The sequence below is a fragment of the Ostrea edulis genome, chromosome 1, assembly GCF_947568905.1.
Source record: "Ostrea edulis chromosome 1, xbOstEdul1.1, whole genome shotgun sequence".
NCBI lineage: Eukaryota > Metazoa > Mollusca > Bivalvia > Ostreida > Ostreidae > Ostrea > Ostrea edulis.
The window spans coordinates 69,225,729-69,242,862 of record NC_079164.1 but is presented as its reverse complement, the minus strand read 5'-3'; the positions used below and the strand labels follow the sequence as shown (position 1 = coordinate 69,242,862).

Here is a 17,134-nt window from a genome sequence, read left to right as displayed (position 1 = left end):
TGCATGTACATGTATATTTCATCAATTAATAAACAAGAAATGTTTGTAAAACACATATGCCCCCCCCCCCCCATGGTGCAAAATTGAAAAGGGTTATACACACACACATCATTTAATTGAGAGTAGTATCATCAATTCAAAATATTGAGCAGACAATATCTTCCTATGTCAAGAGTGGATTGACCATGTGACCTAAAAATCAATAGGGGTCATCAACTCCTGAAGATGTACCAGTGTACCAAGTTTGATGTCTGTCAACCAAAGGGTTCTCAAGATATTGAACGGACAGTATATTCCTATGTACAATTTGACCCTTGACTTTTGACCATGTGACCTTAAAATAATTAGTAGTCATCTTCTGAAGATGTACCAGTGTACCAAGTTTGATGTCTGCCAAGCAAAGGGTTCTCAAGATATTGAGTGGACAGTATATTCCTATGTACAGTTTAACCCTTGACCTTTGACCACGCAACCTCAAAATCAATAGGTGTCATCTTCTCCTGAAGATGTACCAGTGTACCAAGTTTAATGTCTGTCAAGCAAAGGGTTCTCAAGATATGGAGCAGACAGTATATTCCAATGTACAGTTTGACCCTTGACCTTTGACCATGTGATCTGAAAATCAATAGGGGTCGTCTTCTCCTGAAGACGTACCAGTGTACCACATTTGATGTCTGTCAAGCAAAGGGTTCTCAAGAAGTTGAGCAGACAGTATATTCCTATGTCCAGTTTGACCCTTGACCTTTAAACATGTGACCTCAAAATAAATAGGGGTAATTTTCTCATGAAGATGTACCAGTGTACCAAGTTTGATGTCTGTCAAGCGAAGGGTTCTCAAGATATTGAACGGACAGTATATTCCTATGTCCAGTTTGACCTTTGACCACGTGACCTCAAAATCAACAGGGGTCATCTTCTTCTGAAGATGTACTGGCATACCAAGTTTGATGTCTGTCAAGCAATGGGTTGTCTAGACATTGAATGTTCAGTATATTCCTATGCCCAGTTTGACCCTTGACCTTTGACCATATGACCTCAAAATCAATAGGGGTCATCTACTCCTTAGGATGTACCAGTGTGCCAAGTTTGATGTCTTTCAAGCAAAGAGTTCTCAAGATATTGAGCGGACATTATATTCCTATGTCCAGAGTAGATTGACCCTTGACCTTTGACCTGAAAAACAATAGGGATCCTCTTCTACTCATAACTAACCCACATATGAAATATCATTATCATCAAGTGAATGGTTCTCAAGATATTAAGCGGACAACACATGGTCTACAGACCGACAATTGCAAAACAATATGCCCCCTCTTTTTCAAAGGGGGGCATCAAAAATTAAATAAACCGGAATCGTGATACAGCATATTTTACAGTTCTGGATATATTCAATGTAATATATTTTTGTACAAGTACCGAGTATACATGTATATATTTCATAAAATTATCGCAAATTGTACATTAATACACGCAACAGTCATACACAAACAAAAGCAAATTTTGTATGTACATTGTGTATACCATTACATGTATAGATACATTTAATGCATGGGTATAATATATAAACAATGCATGTGAAAAGGAAAACACTATAGTCTACATGTGTAGTGATATCCAGAAATAACAGGTGTTCATGTATGGCTTCAAACTTTAGGAGGTTGATCTTTTGGGTACCTGTAATTAACAAACACCCCTGAAAGGAGTCAAGATAGATGCAGTAAACAAACAATACCAACAGTATACCCTGTGTCAACACATCAACACTCCTAACAGTATTAAATATTTCTACTTACATTTTGTGTCATTCATTTGTCACAGCTACATCGACCCGAGAAAATAATTAGTACAAAACTTTCTATTTTTATTATTGATGTGACCATAGATTGCAGTTAGATCGTTCAATATTTGTATGTATTTGATGTAGATAAAACTGTTTATTATACTGAACTACCCTTAGAATGTTTAAAGGCTAATGTAGAAACGTACCAGATAAACAATTACATCTTTGCATTAAGGACAAATATGTTACAAAAGTTTAAAATTTGGCAAGAGTAGTAAATATCAGTTTATTGACAATGTCTTTCATAAATATAGGCGTAAAAATAGCTACAGGGTATATCAATTTGACATTCTGACACGTACATACGGTACAATGTACATTATGTAGCATCGTTTGTTTTTATTTTTCAAAGTAAGGGGGGGGGGGGAGATGACTTGTTTAAAACTCTTCTTGTCAAGCAATGCAAAATAATTATAATAATTTGTGCCCGAACTTGTAAATGCGAAATCGTGAACACAGGGGAAGAGGTTTTCATTACCTGAAACTGCCTTATTTTTGTACTTGGGTTAAATTCATAACGACAAGCTCTTATATTCGTCTCTCATTTAGTATTGTTTTTAACAAAAGTTCAAATGAACCTTTCGGCATTCACAGTGGATAATCCTGACATTTTGTACTTCAAAATTAAATTTCTGATATACTAAGAAAGTATCCTTCCACTCTTACGCACACGTTCAATTTTCATTTTCGCCTTGCTATCAAGATTGGTCCTTTCACTTTGGTGTTCCAAATGACAATGAAAAGACTGAACAATGAACGAATGGTGAGCGCACGCTGAATGCTTTGTAAACGAACGGGGAGCGCACGCTGAATGCAAAACTGTGAACGGAGAGCGCACGGTGAACGCACGCTGAATGCACGGTGAGCGAACGGAAAAATGGTCAAGTAGAACGTAATCAGGGACTGTATGTAGTTTCAGTAACTTAAAAGAAGAATATCAATAAGAAACTAATGTGCACGTGATAAGATTGTTTTAGTGTACTTGACCTTGAAACTCATACATAAATCAACATTTCTGTTGCAACAATTACCTTGAACTTTGAAGTGTAACATTGACCATGCATACTATATATACAAGTTTCTAGTATATATATCTTATTCTTGAGAGGAAATACTGACCAGAACATGCAATGTCTTGACAGATGGATAAACAACTGGATCAACAGACCAAATACTTTGGAAGATAATGGCTTTTCATAAAGCTGGAGGTTACTGAAGCCTTTGTATTTTCTACAACCACGATTTTATATTCCTCTAAAAATTGACGAAATCAGACTTATGTAACATGTATAATTACCGGGTCCTCCGCATCAGCTGGAGTGTTCATTCTAGCTTCATGCATGTTCAGCATCAGGGTCTGTAGGCAATACAACTGGTGACCCATTTCTGACCCGACAGTCTGAGATGCATTTAGGACAGACTGAAAACAATAAATGAGAGGCGTCCAAAAGACTGGTACATATTCATAGTTACCTGAGTGACATTTGTTATTCAGAGGTACATGTTTTAATGGTACATGTGTTCACACAGTTATTAATTCCAATATTTATCTTTTTTCCTCTGTAAAAATCATTTAAAAATTGAATATCCAGTCCTTAATTCTACGATGAGTTAATTAATTGTACTTAAATTTTTCTCTTTGAATTTTCAACCTAAAACTGTCACAATCAGTCTGAAGAATGAATCCATCTTTCCCATCATGATAGGGTAATATTCAAGAATCTCGGATAATATGAAACAGTCTTAATTGACTGGCAGTCTACAGGGATCATTAATTGCATATATACTCAGGTTAATCTTAAAATTCTATAAAATTTTAAATAAGATCTAAAATACATTCAAACTGTGTTCATCATTTGTCTACCATAATCTTCCTTTCGTAAAAATAGCTGAATTAAAACACAAAACAATATGGCAATGTAATATATGTCAAATATAATAAAGCTAGAACAATGTGTATATGAAGAAATGATCTCTAACAGAATATATATTTTATACATTCTAAAGTAAACTTAATAAAGCATACCCATAACTGCAGGCGGTCAAATCGTAAGGCATTCATGATCAAAATCAAATAAATCCCTATTCCTCAGTCCAACATTCACTGTCTACTACATGTTATTTACATGGGTTACACAGAAAGTGACATTTGATGTCAATTATCGCATTGCCAGCAACACCATTAAAATTCCCCAACAAGCAATTGTCATTTCCTGTATGTAAATGTCTGCAAATGAGAGGCATTCAAAGAGATGATGAGGTTTAAGTCTCTCACAAGGCTGGTAGTGGACAATTTATCTCCAGATATCTGGGATTTCTTCCTCACATCAATATGTAAACAATTTGGTATGCAGGCAATGTGTTGGTCTTGAATGGTGTTTTTCTTTATGTACAAACACTTCCTGATCAGAATATACAAAAACCGTACTAGCTGAGCTATTGTTAAATATGCCAGCTAGCTCCCTTCCCGGAATAGTTTTATTCTACCTATATATATTATCTCATCCTTCTTTATCAATTTTTTTTTCAAAACTCTACCAAGTCTCTTATCAAACAACTATTACAAAACAGAATAATTTTCTGGGGCATTTTCTGATGTTAAATTCTGCTTCTAAATATACCTACAAAATCTTTGATATACTTTAATTCTTAAAACGCACACACAAAGCAAATTAAAAAAAAAAATAATAATAATAATACTAAATACTATAAAATAGAAACACATGCACCCATTCACATTTGAAATAATGATCAATAACCACTATGTTTATTGTTGGCATAATTCACATTAATAAATTCAATTTGCTTCATTTTACTTCCATCTCTTTCCTCAAGCTATCTTCTGAATTTACATATAATCACATCTATAGTTACATGTATCTTGGATGATCGAGGCATACTGAACATTCCTACTTTAGCAAATGAAAATGTTTCTGCATTTGGAGCTAATACCATTTATTAGAAGTACATGTACATGATGTATGATCTGGAGGCATACTGTGTCTGACTGATTTTAAAATGAAATGCTGCGAGATCATTGAATAGCTGATTCACCCATATAGTCTACAAGGAAAAAAGCTAAGAGTATCTATATTAGGTGCTACTCGACGTTTCTCAACAATATATAGGTTTCGTGACATTTCAGGTACAATTCACTTAACTGCATCCTATATATGTACATGTATCTTGTTTCTACAAAAACCCTGTTCTACTACCAGGAAAAGTATATTTTGATAGTTCCTGGTTGTGACAAGCTTATGCATTCCAGAAGGTTGTATATACATGGACATTACTAAGTTATTGTAGCAAAGAGAAGAAAAATCTTTGGAATAATCGGTGATTATGTACATGTATTTTGGAGATGTAACAGAAATTTAGAAAAAAAGTCAGAAACTTCACGCATAACCTTAAAATGGGGCCAGAAAACAAAATCACTGGAGACCAGTACGAAAATTTAGGCTCACAGCTAAAAATGAACTTTATTTCATGTGTAACATAATATGTAAATAATACCATTATCAAATATATATATATATATATATAATATAAAGTATATATATATATATACCTGAAGAAAAACCACACTGATAAATATCTAAGTTGTTTTTGTTATGGACATAATGGATCCTAATTTAAAACAAGGAAATGCTTCTAGTGAAGTACCTCCTACCAATTCTCGTCTTTTTAAATCTAAGCCTGGCAACAAGGGGGATGCATGGGAACCAAATTGCTTCCTTATTTACACCTAATTCTCCACATTTTAAAACAATGCAGAAACATGAAATGCTTTTAAACTGATGATATGCACCAGTAAATTCACATATATTTACATTTAGAAGGAGTGTCAGTAATAAACACATTGTGCGTTTTCAAAGTATTTTGATTTTCAATAAAAGCACCAACTTTTCAACTTGACATATAACAATCTCTATACTACAAAATATAAATAGTATTATTAAGGATACATGTGTATGAAATGGTTATTTCTGTTTATATTCGGCTACAACTGCATATTTACCTACATAAATTTGCAAAGATTTGCATCACTTGAAAATTATGTCTTTGAATATTTGAATTAAGTCTATAAATATTTAGTGCAAATTATTAATCAATGACAAAAGTTTTCAATCCTCATGCTGTGATAGGTGATTTATTTGAATCCTACAATTTTTTTTTTTTGCATTTAACAGCTTTCTGATTCCTTTACAAATCAACTTCACATGCATTGATCCTTCATTAGACTCTGCCATACTCATGTGAATTTGTACATGTATGTAAATATATTTAATATGTGAATTTGACGTATGTATTCCTGTGAATTTGTATGTATTTATGTGAATTTGTACATGTATTTATGTGAATTTGTATGTAAATTTACAATGTATGTGAATTTGTATGTGTTTATATGTGAATTTGTATGAATTTATGTGAATTTGTATGTATATGGATGTGAATTTGTACATGTGACACTGTGTATTCATGTGAGTTTTTTTTTATGTATTTATGTGAATTTGTATGTATATATACATGTATATCTGGATGTAAATTTGTATGTATGTGAATTTGGTTTGCTTATAGGACTAGATCATGCTCTTATTGGATAAAATTAGTCAAGTGATTAGCAACCACCTAAATTTCTTTATATGGAGTGTACTGTTAGCAAAAGTTACATGGCAACATGGTGTCCGGCAACTGTCTTTGTAATGTTTACAGATGTTGATTTGAAAATTTGGCATACTACAACATAAAATAAAACAAAATCATACAGTTTCTTGTTGACTTGAAACTTTAAATAAAAACTAAATTGTTCATTTTGTTAATCATTAATCATTGTTAACATATATACATGTATTAATGATGACCTCTAATAAATGAATTAATTGAAAATTAGTTATCTTTCTGGTCCTTCATAAAATGAAACACTTATTAACTTTGTTATGGACTATTAAAGTCTGCCATGGGTCTTGGGACTTTTCAAAACCAGCAAATTTCTGTAGACAGTCAGTAACAAACCTAATAAATGTGTGTATGTATTTATATAAATGTGTATGTGCTTTGATTAATAAGACACTCGCATTTTTACTGACTATTCTGAAAATTTTGCTTCAATTTTAAGAGCTTGTCTACGAGAAAACCATGCAAATATATAAAAATAAAGGAAATGGTGGTCATCAATATCATTTCTAATCATTTATATCATTGGAGTATTTGGTTGGAATAATTATAATTTGAGGTCAATTTATTGATAGGTCGTTTCTATTTTTAGTAACAGCGCATTGTGTATTAACACGTGGATTAGTCTTTGAACACAAGAAAAATCCTTAGATATTTGGGTTTTATTTTTTTCAAAAATGCAAATCAATTCTGAAGGCTTATGAAAAGAATGGATACTTTATGATATTTCCATGTAAACCACTTATGGAGAAATCACGTTTGACATCATAAGTGTCCATATAGAGATTACATGGAGCCTGTAATTTGGCATTGTGCCAAACTTTTTTCATTTTGTGCTATATGGTCAATTTTGAAATAGGTGTTGCTGCAAAAGTAACGCTTAAATTTCTTTAAAAGTGTATAATACTTTGATACCAAATCGTTGTCTGTAAAATATAAAAAATTGTACTTTGGACTTTTGGCCGTTCATTTGCAATTAAAATTTAAAAACTGACAAAAATGAATATTTTTAAGCATTTAAAATTATCTTTTAAAAGATTAAAGATTTAAAATTTGTGATATTAGATGCATAAATTATTTGGAAATTTAATTTATAGATTTATCATTTTCTAATAAATAAATCCCAGTAATCTACTATTTTATATGAAAAAGGGGGTCTTTTAATGAAATAGACCTGTTGCTGGAATTACCTCCCCTTTGATGCACTCTTCATACGTAGAAGGTACAAAATGATAGCAATATTATGGAATGTTATGATTCCAACTTGAAATGGGATTTGAGAATTTGTACATCATGTTTATGTGATATCAGTGAAAGACATAACAGTATCTGTGAATGTAATCCAGAAATTTCTAAATATTGGCAGGGTTTAAAAAGTATCCGGTACTTCGTCCTGTTATACTGCAAACTAGTACCAGTGGTCAGGCAATTTGTCATTGAAGAATTGAAAGCATTCTTTCCTTGATAATTCATGCATTAACCGAGAATGCTTAGATGTTATATGGAGGAAATCAAAGAAAATATGCATCTATAGTCAGTCCAGATGGAGCATGTGAGGATCTAGTGCACCCCCCCCCCCTCCCCGAATTTGCAAAATGCTATTTACCATCATGACTGATGACAAAAATTTGTTATTAGTTTACATATATGCACTAAGTAATGAGGACAGGACAAAATAAGAAAAGTGTGAAATAAAAATGCATAGAATGTATAATGTAACAGTTTGCTCGGTATCTTTCTTCTTCAGTGGTCAATGTAACAATATGACATACTTGATGCTTAATCATAGGTTATGATTCAACATGCGAAAATTTACACCTTTCTCTATTGTAATGTCTATATCTTAAATAGTTCATTCAGATTAAATGTTTTCCCACACTTAGGAATGTGCTCTATCAGCGAAAGCTATATATTTAGTATTAAGTCAGTAATTGATGTTGACAACCTCAGCCACGCGGTTTGTGAAATTGCTTAGTTATGGAGTTTAGAATTAAAGAGTTGAATTGGACAGACGCGTTCCTCTTATGAGTGTCTAGAGCACGACAATTACGGACAGTACATTGGCGACGAGGATAAAAAAAAAATTGCACAATGGCAAAGGCATTGCAGTTACCTGCAATAAGTCCGTTTGATGTAAATGGTGACCAAACCAGTGTCTCACAAAGGTGGGATAAATGGAAGAAAACTTTTGAATTCTACCTAACAGCGTCCGGCATTACAGATAAAGCGCAAAAAAGGGCTCTGTTTCTGCATTCAGCGGGAAGTGAAGTTCAGGAAATATTCGATACCCTCGGTGACACGGGAGACGACTTGGAGGGCGCTAAAACGAAATTGGATGAGTATTTTCAACCAAAACGGAACATAGCGTTCGAGCGCCATTTGTTCAGAAATGCGGCACAAGGTGAAACAGAGAAAATCGACAGTTTTGTGACTAGGCTGCGCAAGTTGGCCGTGACCTGCGAGTTTGAAAAGCCAGATGACAATATTCGCGACCAAATCGTTGAAAAGTGCAAATCGTCAAAATTAAGGAAAAGGCTCCTAAAGGAAAAGGAACTAACTTTGAAAAACGCGATGGATATAGCCCGAGCTGGCGAAATTGTAGACGAGCAAGCAGACAGATTTAAGGGCAGTGAAACGTTTTCAAACTCTGATGTTAATACTGTCAGACCGTCGGTGAATCACCCAAAAAGGTACGGGAGTGAGAAAAGTTCACAGAGGGATGTCACGTGTTTCCGTTGCGGGCGCAAGGGCCACATTGCAAGGAATTGTACAATCACTAAGGACAAAAATTGTAATAAGTGCGGAAAAAAGGGACATTTCGCAAAAGTGTGTAAAACGAAATCGGATACCGCGCGCACAAAACCAGGTAGGGACCGCAGTACAAAACATGTTCATTTAGTACAGAGCGAATCTTCGGAGGACGAGTTCGCGTTTGCCGTGCACGACAAGTATACAAATGGCATGATAGACATTAATGTGGGCGGAGCTACAGTGCAAATGCTAATCGACTCTGGCGCTACCTGCAACATCGTAAACTCCGATATATGGAGCGCCATGCGCGCTAACAACGAGAATATGTCCCTATCGAGAAATACCAAAAGATTGTTTTCTTACGGATCAAAGGAACCACTACAAATACTAGGAACTTTTCAGACAGTTGCAAAGTATGGGTTACGTGAAACATCTGCAGAATTTGCTGTCGTTAAAGGTGATTATATTTCCTTACTAGGGAAGGATACAGCAGTCGAGCTAGGAGTTCTACGTATTGGAGTCGAGGGGTCAGACCTTTGTTCTGTTATAAGCGAAATAGATAAGATCGTTGCCTCAAGGAATACTGTTTTCGATGGAGTAGGGAAGCTTAAAAATTTTCAGCTTAGAATTCATGTCGACAAAACCGTGACTCCAGTAGCACAACCGCTACGACGCTTACCATTTAATGTAAGAAAAAGCGTGAACAAGAAGCTTGAGGAGCTGGAGAAGATGGACATAATTGAGAAGGTAAACAACCCCACGGCTTGGGTATCACCACTTGTCGTTGTGCCAAAGAAAAACGGGGAAATTCGAATTTGTGTCGATATGAGACGGGCCAATACTGCAGTTCAACGTGAACGATACCCGATCCCGACGGTGGACGAAATGCTGGAAGACATGAATGGCAGCAAGGTGTTCTCCAAGCTTGATTTACGTTGGGGATACCACCAGATAGAGCTGGACGAGGAATCAAGGGAGATAACTACGTTTGTGACACACGAGGGCCTCTATCGCTATAAGCGCCTCATGTTTGGAATTTCCTCAGCATCCGAAATCTACCAAAGGGTGATAGGGCAAGTCATTCAAGGAATTGAAGGAGTCCGAAATTTGTCTGATGATATAATTGTTTACGGAACAGACGAGGTGGACCATAACAGGAAGCTTACAAAAGTGCTTGACAGATTGGCAGAGAAGGGACTGACTCTAAATAGAGAAAAGTGCAAATTCGGTCTGTCGAAAATTGTATTCCTCGGACACGTGATTTCGTCAGAAGGAATCCGGCCTGACCAAGAAAAAGTCCAAGCAGTATCAGAGACCAGGACGCCGACGAATAGTTCTGAAATAAGGAGTTTTCTTGGACTAGCTAATTACTGCGGGCGTTTCACACCGAATTTTTCGACGATTGCAGCCCCACTACGCGAGCTAACAAGGAAGAGCACGCACTGGAGGTGGACGCAAAAACACCAGGATGCGTTTGACATGCTTAAAAAAGCCCTTGTAAGTGCTGAAGCACTAGCATACTACAACCCAAAAGCCGAGACGAGGATAATAGTGGATGCAAGTCCCGTAGGACTGGGAGCCATACTAGCACAGAAACAACCAGACGGATTGTTTAAACCAATTGCATATTCAAGTCGATCTCTAACCGATGTAGAGCAGAGATACTCACAGACTGAGCGCGAAGCGCTGGGTGTAGTGTTCGGTTGTGAAAAGTTCCACATGTACATATACGGACTAGAGTTCGAAATCTGGACTGATCATAAGCCACTGACCTACATTTACTCTCCAAAGTCAAAACCACCAGCCAGGATCGAGCGATGGATTTTGCGACTACAGCCTTATAAGTATAAGATCGTCTACATACCTGGACCAAAGAATGCTGCTGATGCTCTATCGAGATTGAGCCGAAATCGGGTTGGTCGAATACGTCACATTGCAGAGGAGTACGCGTATTTCATCGCAGAAAATGCTGTACCAAAAGCACTGACCATCCAAGAAGTTCGTCAGAAAACATCGGAGGACCCAGAACTCGCGGAGATTATGAGGAAGATCAAGACGGGGGACGGCCGTCTGAGTCCAAAATTTCGTACCGTGGAGGCGGAGCTTTCAGTCGTTGACGGAATAGTATTACGTGGATCGCGCATCATATTGCCCAAGTGCCTCAGGAGGCAAACAGTATCCCTGGCCCACGAAGGACACCAGGGTATTGTCCGGACGAAACAGAGACTAAGAGAGAAGGTATGGTGGCCAGGTATCGATATAGAAGCCGAGCGATTTGTCAGAGCGTGTCATCAATGCCAACTTTTAACAAACAGCAATAGACCCGAACCAGTTCGAACAACTGTTTTACCTGACGGGCCATGGCAGGATCTGGCTATAGACCTTATGGGACCGTTTCCCTCTGGGGAATACCTATTAGTCGTTATAGACTATTTCTCCCGATTCCAGGAAGTAGCCATAATGAAGAAGATAACTAGCGAGAGGATCATCTTCCAACTTGAAAGTATGTTCGCAAGGCACGGCTTACCTTACAGCATGCGGAGTGATAACGGACCGCAGTTTGTGTCGGAGGAGTTTAAGGGATACCTGGATTTAAATGGTATCAAACACATTCGGACCACACCATACTGGCCGCAAGGGAATGGGGAAGTAGAAAGGCAAAACCGAACATTACTAAAAGCTATAAAGGCGGCAAACGCGGAACGTAAGGATTGGAGACGAGAATTACCAAAGTTCTTACTTGCGTATCGCACGACCCCGCATTCTACAACTGGAAAAAGCCCTGCAGAGTTGTTGTATAACCGGAAAATCCATACCAAGTTACCAGAGATGAGTAAAAGGATCGATCACCAAGAATTACGAGAAACAGATGCGAGACAGAAATTCAAATTCAAAAGAAGGGCGGACGAGAGGCGTGGCGCCGTAGAGTCCAAAGTTGAAATTGGCGACACAGTTGTACAACGTCAGCCTAAGCGCGATAAGCTGTCAACCGAGTTCGCGCCTGAAAAGTTTGTCGTGAGGGAGAAATGCAGGAATGCAGTGACACTCGAAGATGAAAATGGATCATCAGTAAAGCGAAACTGCACAGCTGTAAAGAAATTCATATCGAACCGCGAAAATGAAACAGAATCGCGTGAACCGGAAATTAGCGCAGAAGAATCCGGAGATGAATCTGATAAAGACCGTTCTGTCACAGATACCGTAAGACCATCCCGGGAACACAAGCCACCTGCGTATCTAAGAGACTATGTGACCACTTGAGGAAAAAAGGGACCTGACTTATTATTATTAGATTATAATTTTCTGACTTCTTAGATTAGTTATTAGATTATAATAATTTTGTTTTGATGTTATAAAAATGAGTTTGTTAGCATTTTAAAATTTAAATCAACAGGCTGTCATTTCTAAAATTTTAAAAATTTGCTTTTGTCTAAGGTGAAGAGGGATGTAATGTCTATATCTTAAATAGTTCATTCAGATTAAATGTTTTCCCACACTTAGGAATGTGCTCTATCAGCGAAAGCTATATATTTAGTATTAAGTCAGTAATTGATGTTGACAACCTCAGCCACGCGGTTTGTGAAATTGCTTAGTTATGGAGTTTAGAATTAAAGAGTTGAATTGGACAGACGCGTTCCTCTTATGAGTGTCTAGAGCACGACAATTACGGACAGTACACTCTATTTTACCAACAACAAATATATAGATATTGTAAACTGATGGTATTATGTATATGTATATGCTAATGTAGTTTCTTAAAGTCATTGATGTGGGTAGAGTTTGGATCGTCACTATACTTTGTTCATCATGAGAAATTGATCGGGAAAAAATTTGGAAAAATCATTTATCTGACAGGGAAACCGAAGATTATTTCGATCAGGTCTCTTTAGCTAAATCAGCCCGCCTCCCCCCCCCCCTCTACTTTTTTATGACAATCAATAAACAATTGAAATGGAAGCTTGAACTGATGAATTAAATCCTTGGAACCCCTCCCCCCCCCCCCCCCCCCCATTATTATCATTATTAAGGATTTTGAGCTTCGGGTTGTGTTAAAAGTAATTTTTAGGGAGGTTGGGGGGTTCTATAAAAAATTTGCTACCCGCCCACATCCTCCGCCCTGGTGATGAGTGCCAACTACGGGGCCTCTCCACCTACACTGTACGTGTTTAGACAGGACAGACTATACCAGCCGGGTCAGGTATAAACAATACATTTCATTACAAATTATATTACAAGCGAACTTCTTTACTTTTGTGCGAATTCGGATGTTATTATTATCTGACTTTCATCTTCGGTGCAATTTATGTGATTACTGTCAGTTGGTATTTAAGCTATATTTCATTTGTACGTGTAATGGTGTTGGGAGTGGAGTGCGAATGCAAAGAATATTTCTGTATTTAGATATATTCAACATTATTGAATATTTTATGATTTTAACAAGATCATTCACTATCTAAGAGCATTTTACCATTACCACCCCTCTCCTCTCAATATGATGTTTATAATCATTAATTTCTGGTATTGAATATGGCTGCTTCGAACCCTTTCGCATGGATTTAGAAGGTAGAATAATATGCTACATGTAAGAATAAAAAACAAAAGAAAGACAAGAAAAGAACATGCACATTCCTTTTAGCTCACCGGGACGACTATCCGGAGAGCTGCATGTATTGTAATGACCCTAGTGTTGGCGTCGGCGCCACTTTAAGGAAACAATTTAACTTGGGTTATATCTTCTAAACCAAGGATTTAGGGTTTTGATATATCCCTTATTGATTCCCCATGAAGAGACCTTTGATGTAGTACCAAGACTTTCGACCTTGTGACCTTGACCTATTTTTTTTTTTAAAAACTTCAACCTGGGCTATGTCTTTTGAACCAATAGGGATAAGGCTTTGATATTTTACATATATAGATGCCTCATGAAGAGACCTTTGTTTTGACCTAATGACCTTTGCCTTGAACTTTGACGTACTGTTCAAAAACTTTATCTTTTGAACCAAGAGTGATAAATCTTTGATGTTTCAAACATAGATGCCATTTCTTTTGTTACCAAAACTGTCAACGTCGACCTTGGACTTTGACCTATTTTTCAAAAACTTTTAACCTTTTGAACAAACGGTTAGGTAAAGTCATCTGACAACTCTTGTTTATATGTACATATTAAGCATGCTATTTAATTGTTTAAGGGTTGCTGCTGAATTTTTTTCTGGGTACCTCATTTGTTAAAGTTTGATGACATCTAAAAATTCCTAACCACAAAGTACTTTTTATCTAATATATTGTACCTGACAACTTCATATGACGTGTTAACTGTCCCGAGAAAAAGATAAAGATTTGGGGTATTATACTGTGGATATTTATTAAGTTCTGTCTTCACACAAGTTTTACCTTTGAACTTAAAGCACGTCAGTCTTTAAATCGGTCTAAATGTTACTATGGCAACAATTTTATTTGTTTTAGAATATCAATATTGTGACTCTCATACAACTTTTCAAAAGTTACATTGCTGTCTGGCTTAGTATTTGTGATTAAGTTTGATTATTTCAGAATGTTTTCAATAACCAGTCAGATTTTAAAAAAATAGATTTATCCTTATTGTATCCATGGGAAAAGTAAATCTATGAAGAAATATGATCCAATTGCTTGTGGTATATTTAAGTCTCTGTAGGACCACAATGTAAACTAGTCATTTGTACTAATCGTGCTATCCTGTCTAAATAAAGAATTTATTATATATAGCATAATATAAATTGGCATGAAATTTGTTTTTAAAAATTGCATTTTAAAAGTACACAAATATCAATTTTGTTAAATTACAACTATTCATACGATGCATATTATTTTTTTAGAAACGTTATTTTTTCAAATTTTGCAATTTGTCACCATGGCAACCAGGACCCATAGCAACAAAAAATGATTGATACATGCTTTTGGTCATCTGATGTGAAATCATAAAATTATATAAGACTTAATAAGATAACAAGGACCATGCATGGCAAACAGGTTTAGGTGGCTACCAGAATAAAAGCTCTACAAGCAGGAAAAAATGCCCAACTTGAAGTGTTAATATATTTACTATAATCGAGAGTCCAAAGACAGATTTTTGATATATCATAAATATACTTCTTCTCTATAGGATGAAAGTAATTTTGAATAAATCAAAGCGTTACTTTTTGACTACTAATTAATTCAAAAGTTATCATTTTCTGCAATTTATCAAAATCTGGAATCGTGCCAAATTTGTGACCTTTGTGCACTTAAACGGAAGTGAAATTTTAGATTCCCACTAAACAATATGAATATGCATATCCAGTTGTTTTATAAACTGTGTCAATTTTTAAAAATCCATTTTCAATAACCTGTTAGAATTTTTAAATAGAAAGGGTAAAATATACATAATTTTACCCTTTTGTCAGAACAAAAGTGCTATTTTTAGTAACATGGCTGCAAATCCCTATCCAATGACTACACCCCCGAAAAAAATATGCCAAAGTATTTGATATTGATTTACTTTATTACACTCAAAATATGTTGTTGATCCGACAACCTTGCTTCCATCACATTTTGCATGGTTTTCTCGTAGACAAGCTCTTAAGCTAGAGCTGACGTATCATAAAATCTTTGACGCTTACAGCTTCTGACTTTCTTCAATTTTTAAACCATGAACACAAAAGAGACCTGTGATTAAAACCCACAATATTCCTCTTATCTAATAATCTTACTCATGCAGTGTCTTTGAAGCCATTTTACAACACATTTGTCAGTGGTAATCAGCCGTTAATCATAGAAAAATCTAATATTTCCTTGTTCTTGCAAAGAAATAATCTAAATTATTTCTAACATGCCAATGTATGTCAAGCCTCTTTTCTCTATCTGAAAATGAGTTAGATAGAAACTCTCAAAGATTTATATCTCATATATACCTAGTACATTCATTGTTGCAGTAAATGATCTAACTCAGTTGCATTTCCTTATAGTAAAGGATTCGTCTATAAATTGTCACAGAGATGGTGAAAATTGTATTTAGAAAAAAAATTCTAACATATTGCTTGGTTTTGGAAATTCTATGAAATGTTTGTACTGATATACATGTAAGACTAATTAGAATTGTAAAAATCTAATGTTTGTACTGATGTTAAGACTAATTAGAATTGTAAGACTTGAATGTTTGTATACTGATACAAGACTATAATTAGAATTATATGAAATGTTTGTACTGATATAAGACTAATTAGAATTGTATGAAATGTTTGTACTGATATAAGACTAATTAGAATTGTATGAAATGTTTGTACTGATATACATGTAGGACTAATCAATATAAACATCTAGCTACTGAAGGGATTAAAAAAAGACTGCACCATGCAGTCCTTTTCACAGACAAAGTTGAAGAATCTCCTGATCGAAGGATTTCTAATGTACGTTGTCTCACTTCTGACTCAGAAGATATCAGTTTGCACATGCATGTTTACAATAGAAAAGCTTGTGTGTTTATATTCATGTCAGAAACGATTTGGGTTTTTTTTTTGGGGGGGGGGGGGGGGGGGTCTTTTAAAGCAAGCTTCCATGAGCCACAGAATTTTGAAGTTCTGGATATCATGTCTTGTTGACCCTAATGTACAGGACCCATTGTCCTCCTTCCAAACCACTGTGAAAACAATGATCTGTATTTCACAATAGATGATGGTTTATCTATTCCTGGTTATAAGTTACAATATCCTAAAGAACACTATTTTGTTTTTGTGTGTATTAAGTCATATATCTATAGAAATCACTGTGTAAACGAGATACTATAATTACACGGACTATTGTCTGGCATAAAAACTCAGCTTGTAACTTTAAAACAAATAGATACCAAAGATTGGT

At 35.6% G+C, this 17,134-nt stretch overlaps 1 protein-coding gene across 11 annotated transcripts in view; it reads right to left on the bottom strand.

Annotated features, from left to right (window-relative positions):
• Positions 1-17,134, bottom strand: part of LOC125683712 (engulfment and cell motility protein 1-like) — a 59,371-nt gene that overhangs the window by 20,497 nt on the left and 21,740 nt on the right. For all 11 annotated transcript variants that reach the window (XM_056158418.1, XM_048925149.2, XM_048925167.2 and 8 more), the window contains one exon: positions 3,138-3,260. In XM_056158418.1, the coding sequence (XP_056014393.1) occupies positions 3,138-3,260 (123 nt within the window). The remainder of the gene's footprint in view (positions 1-3,137; positions 3,261-17,134) is intronic.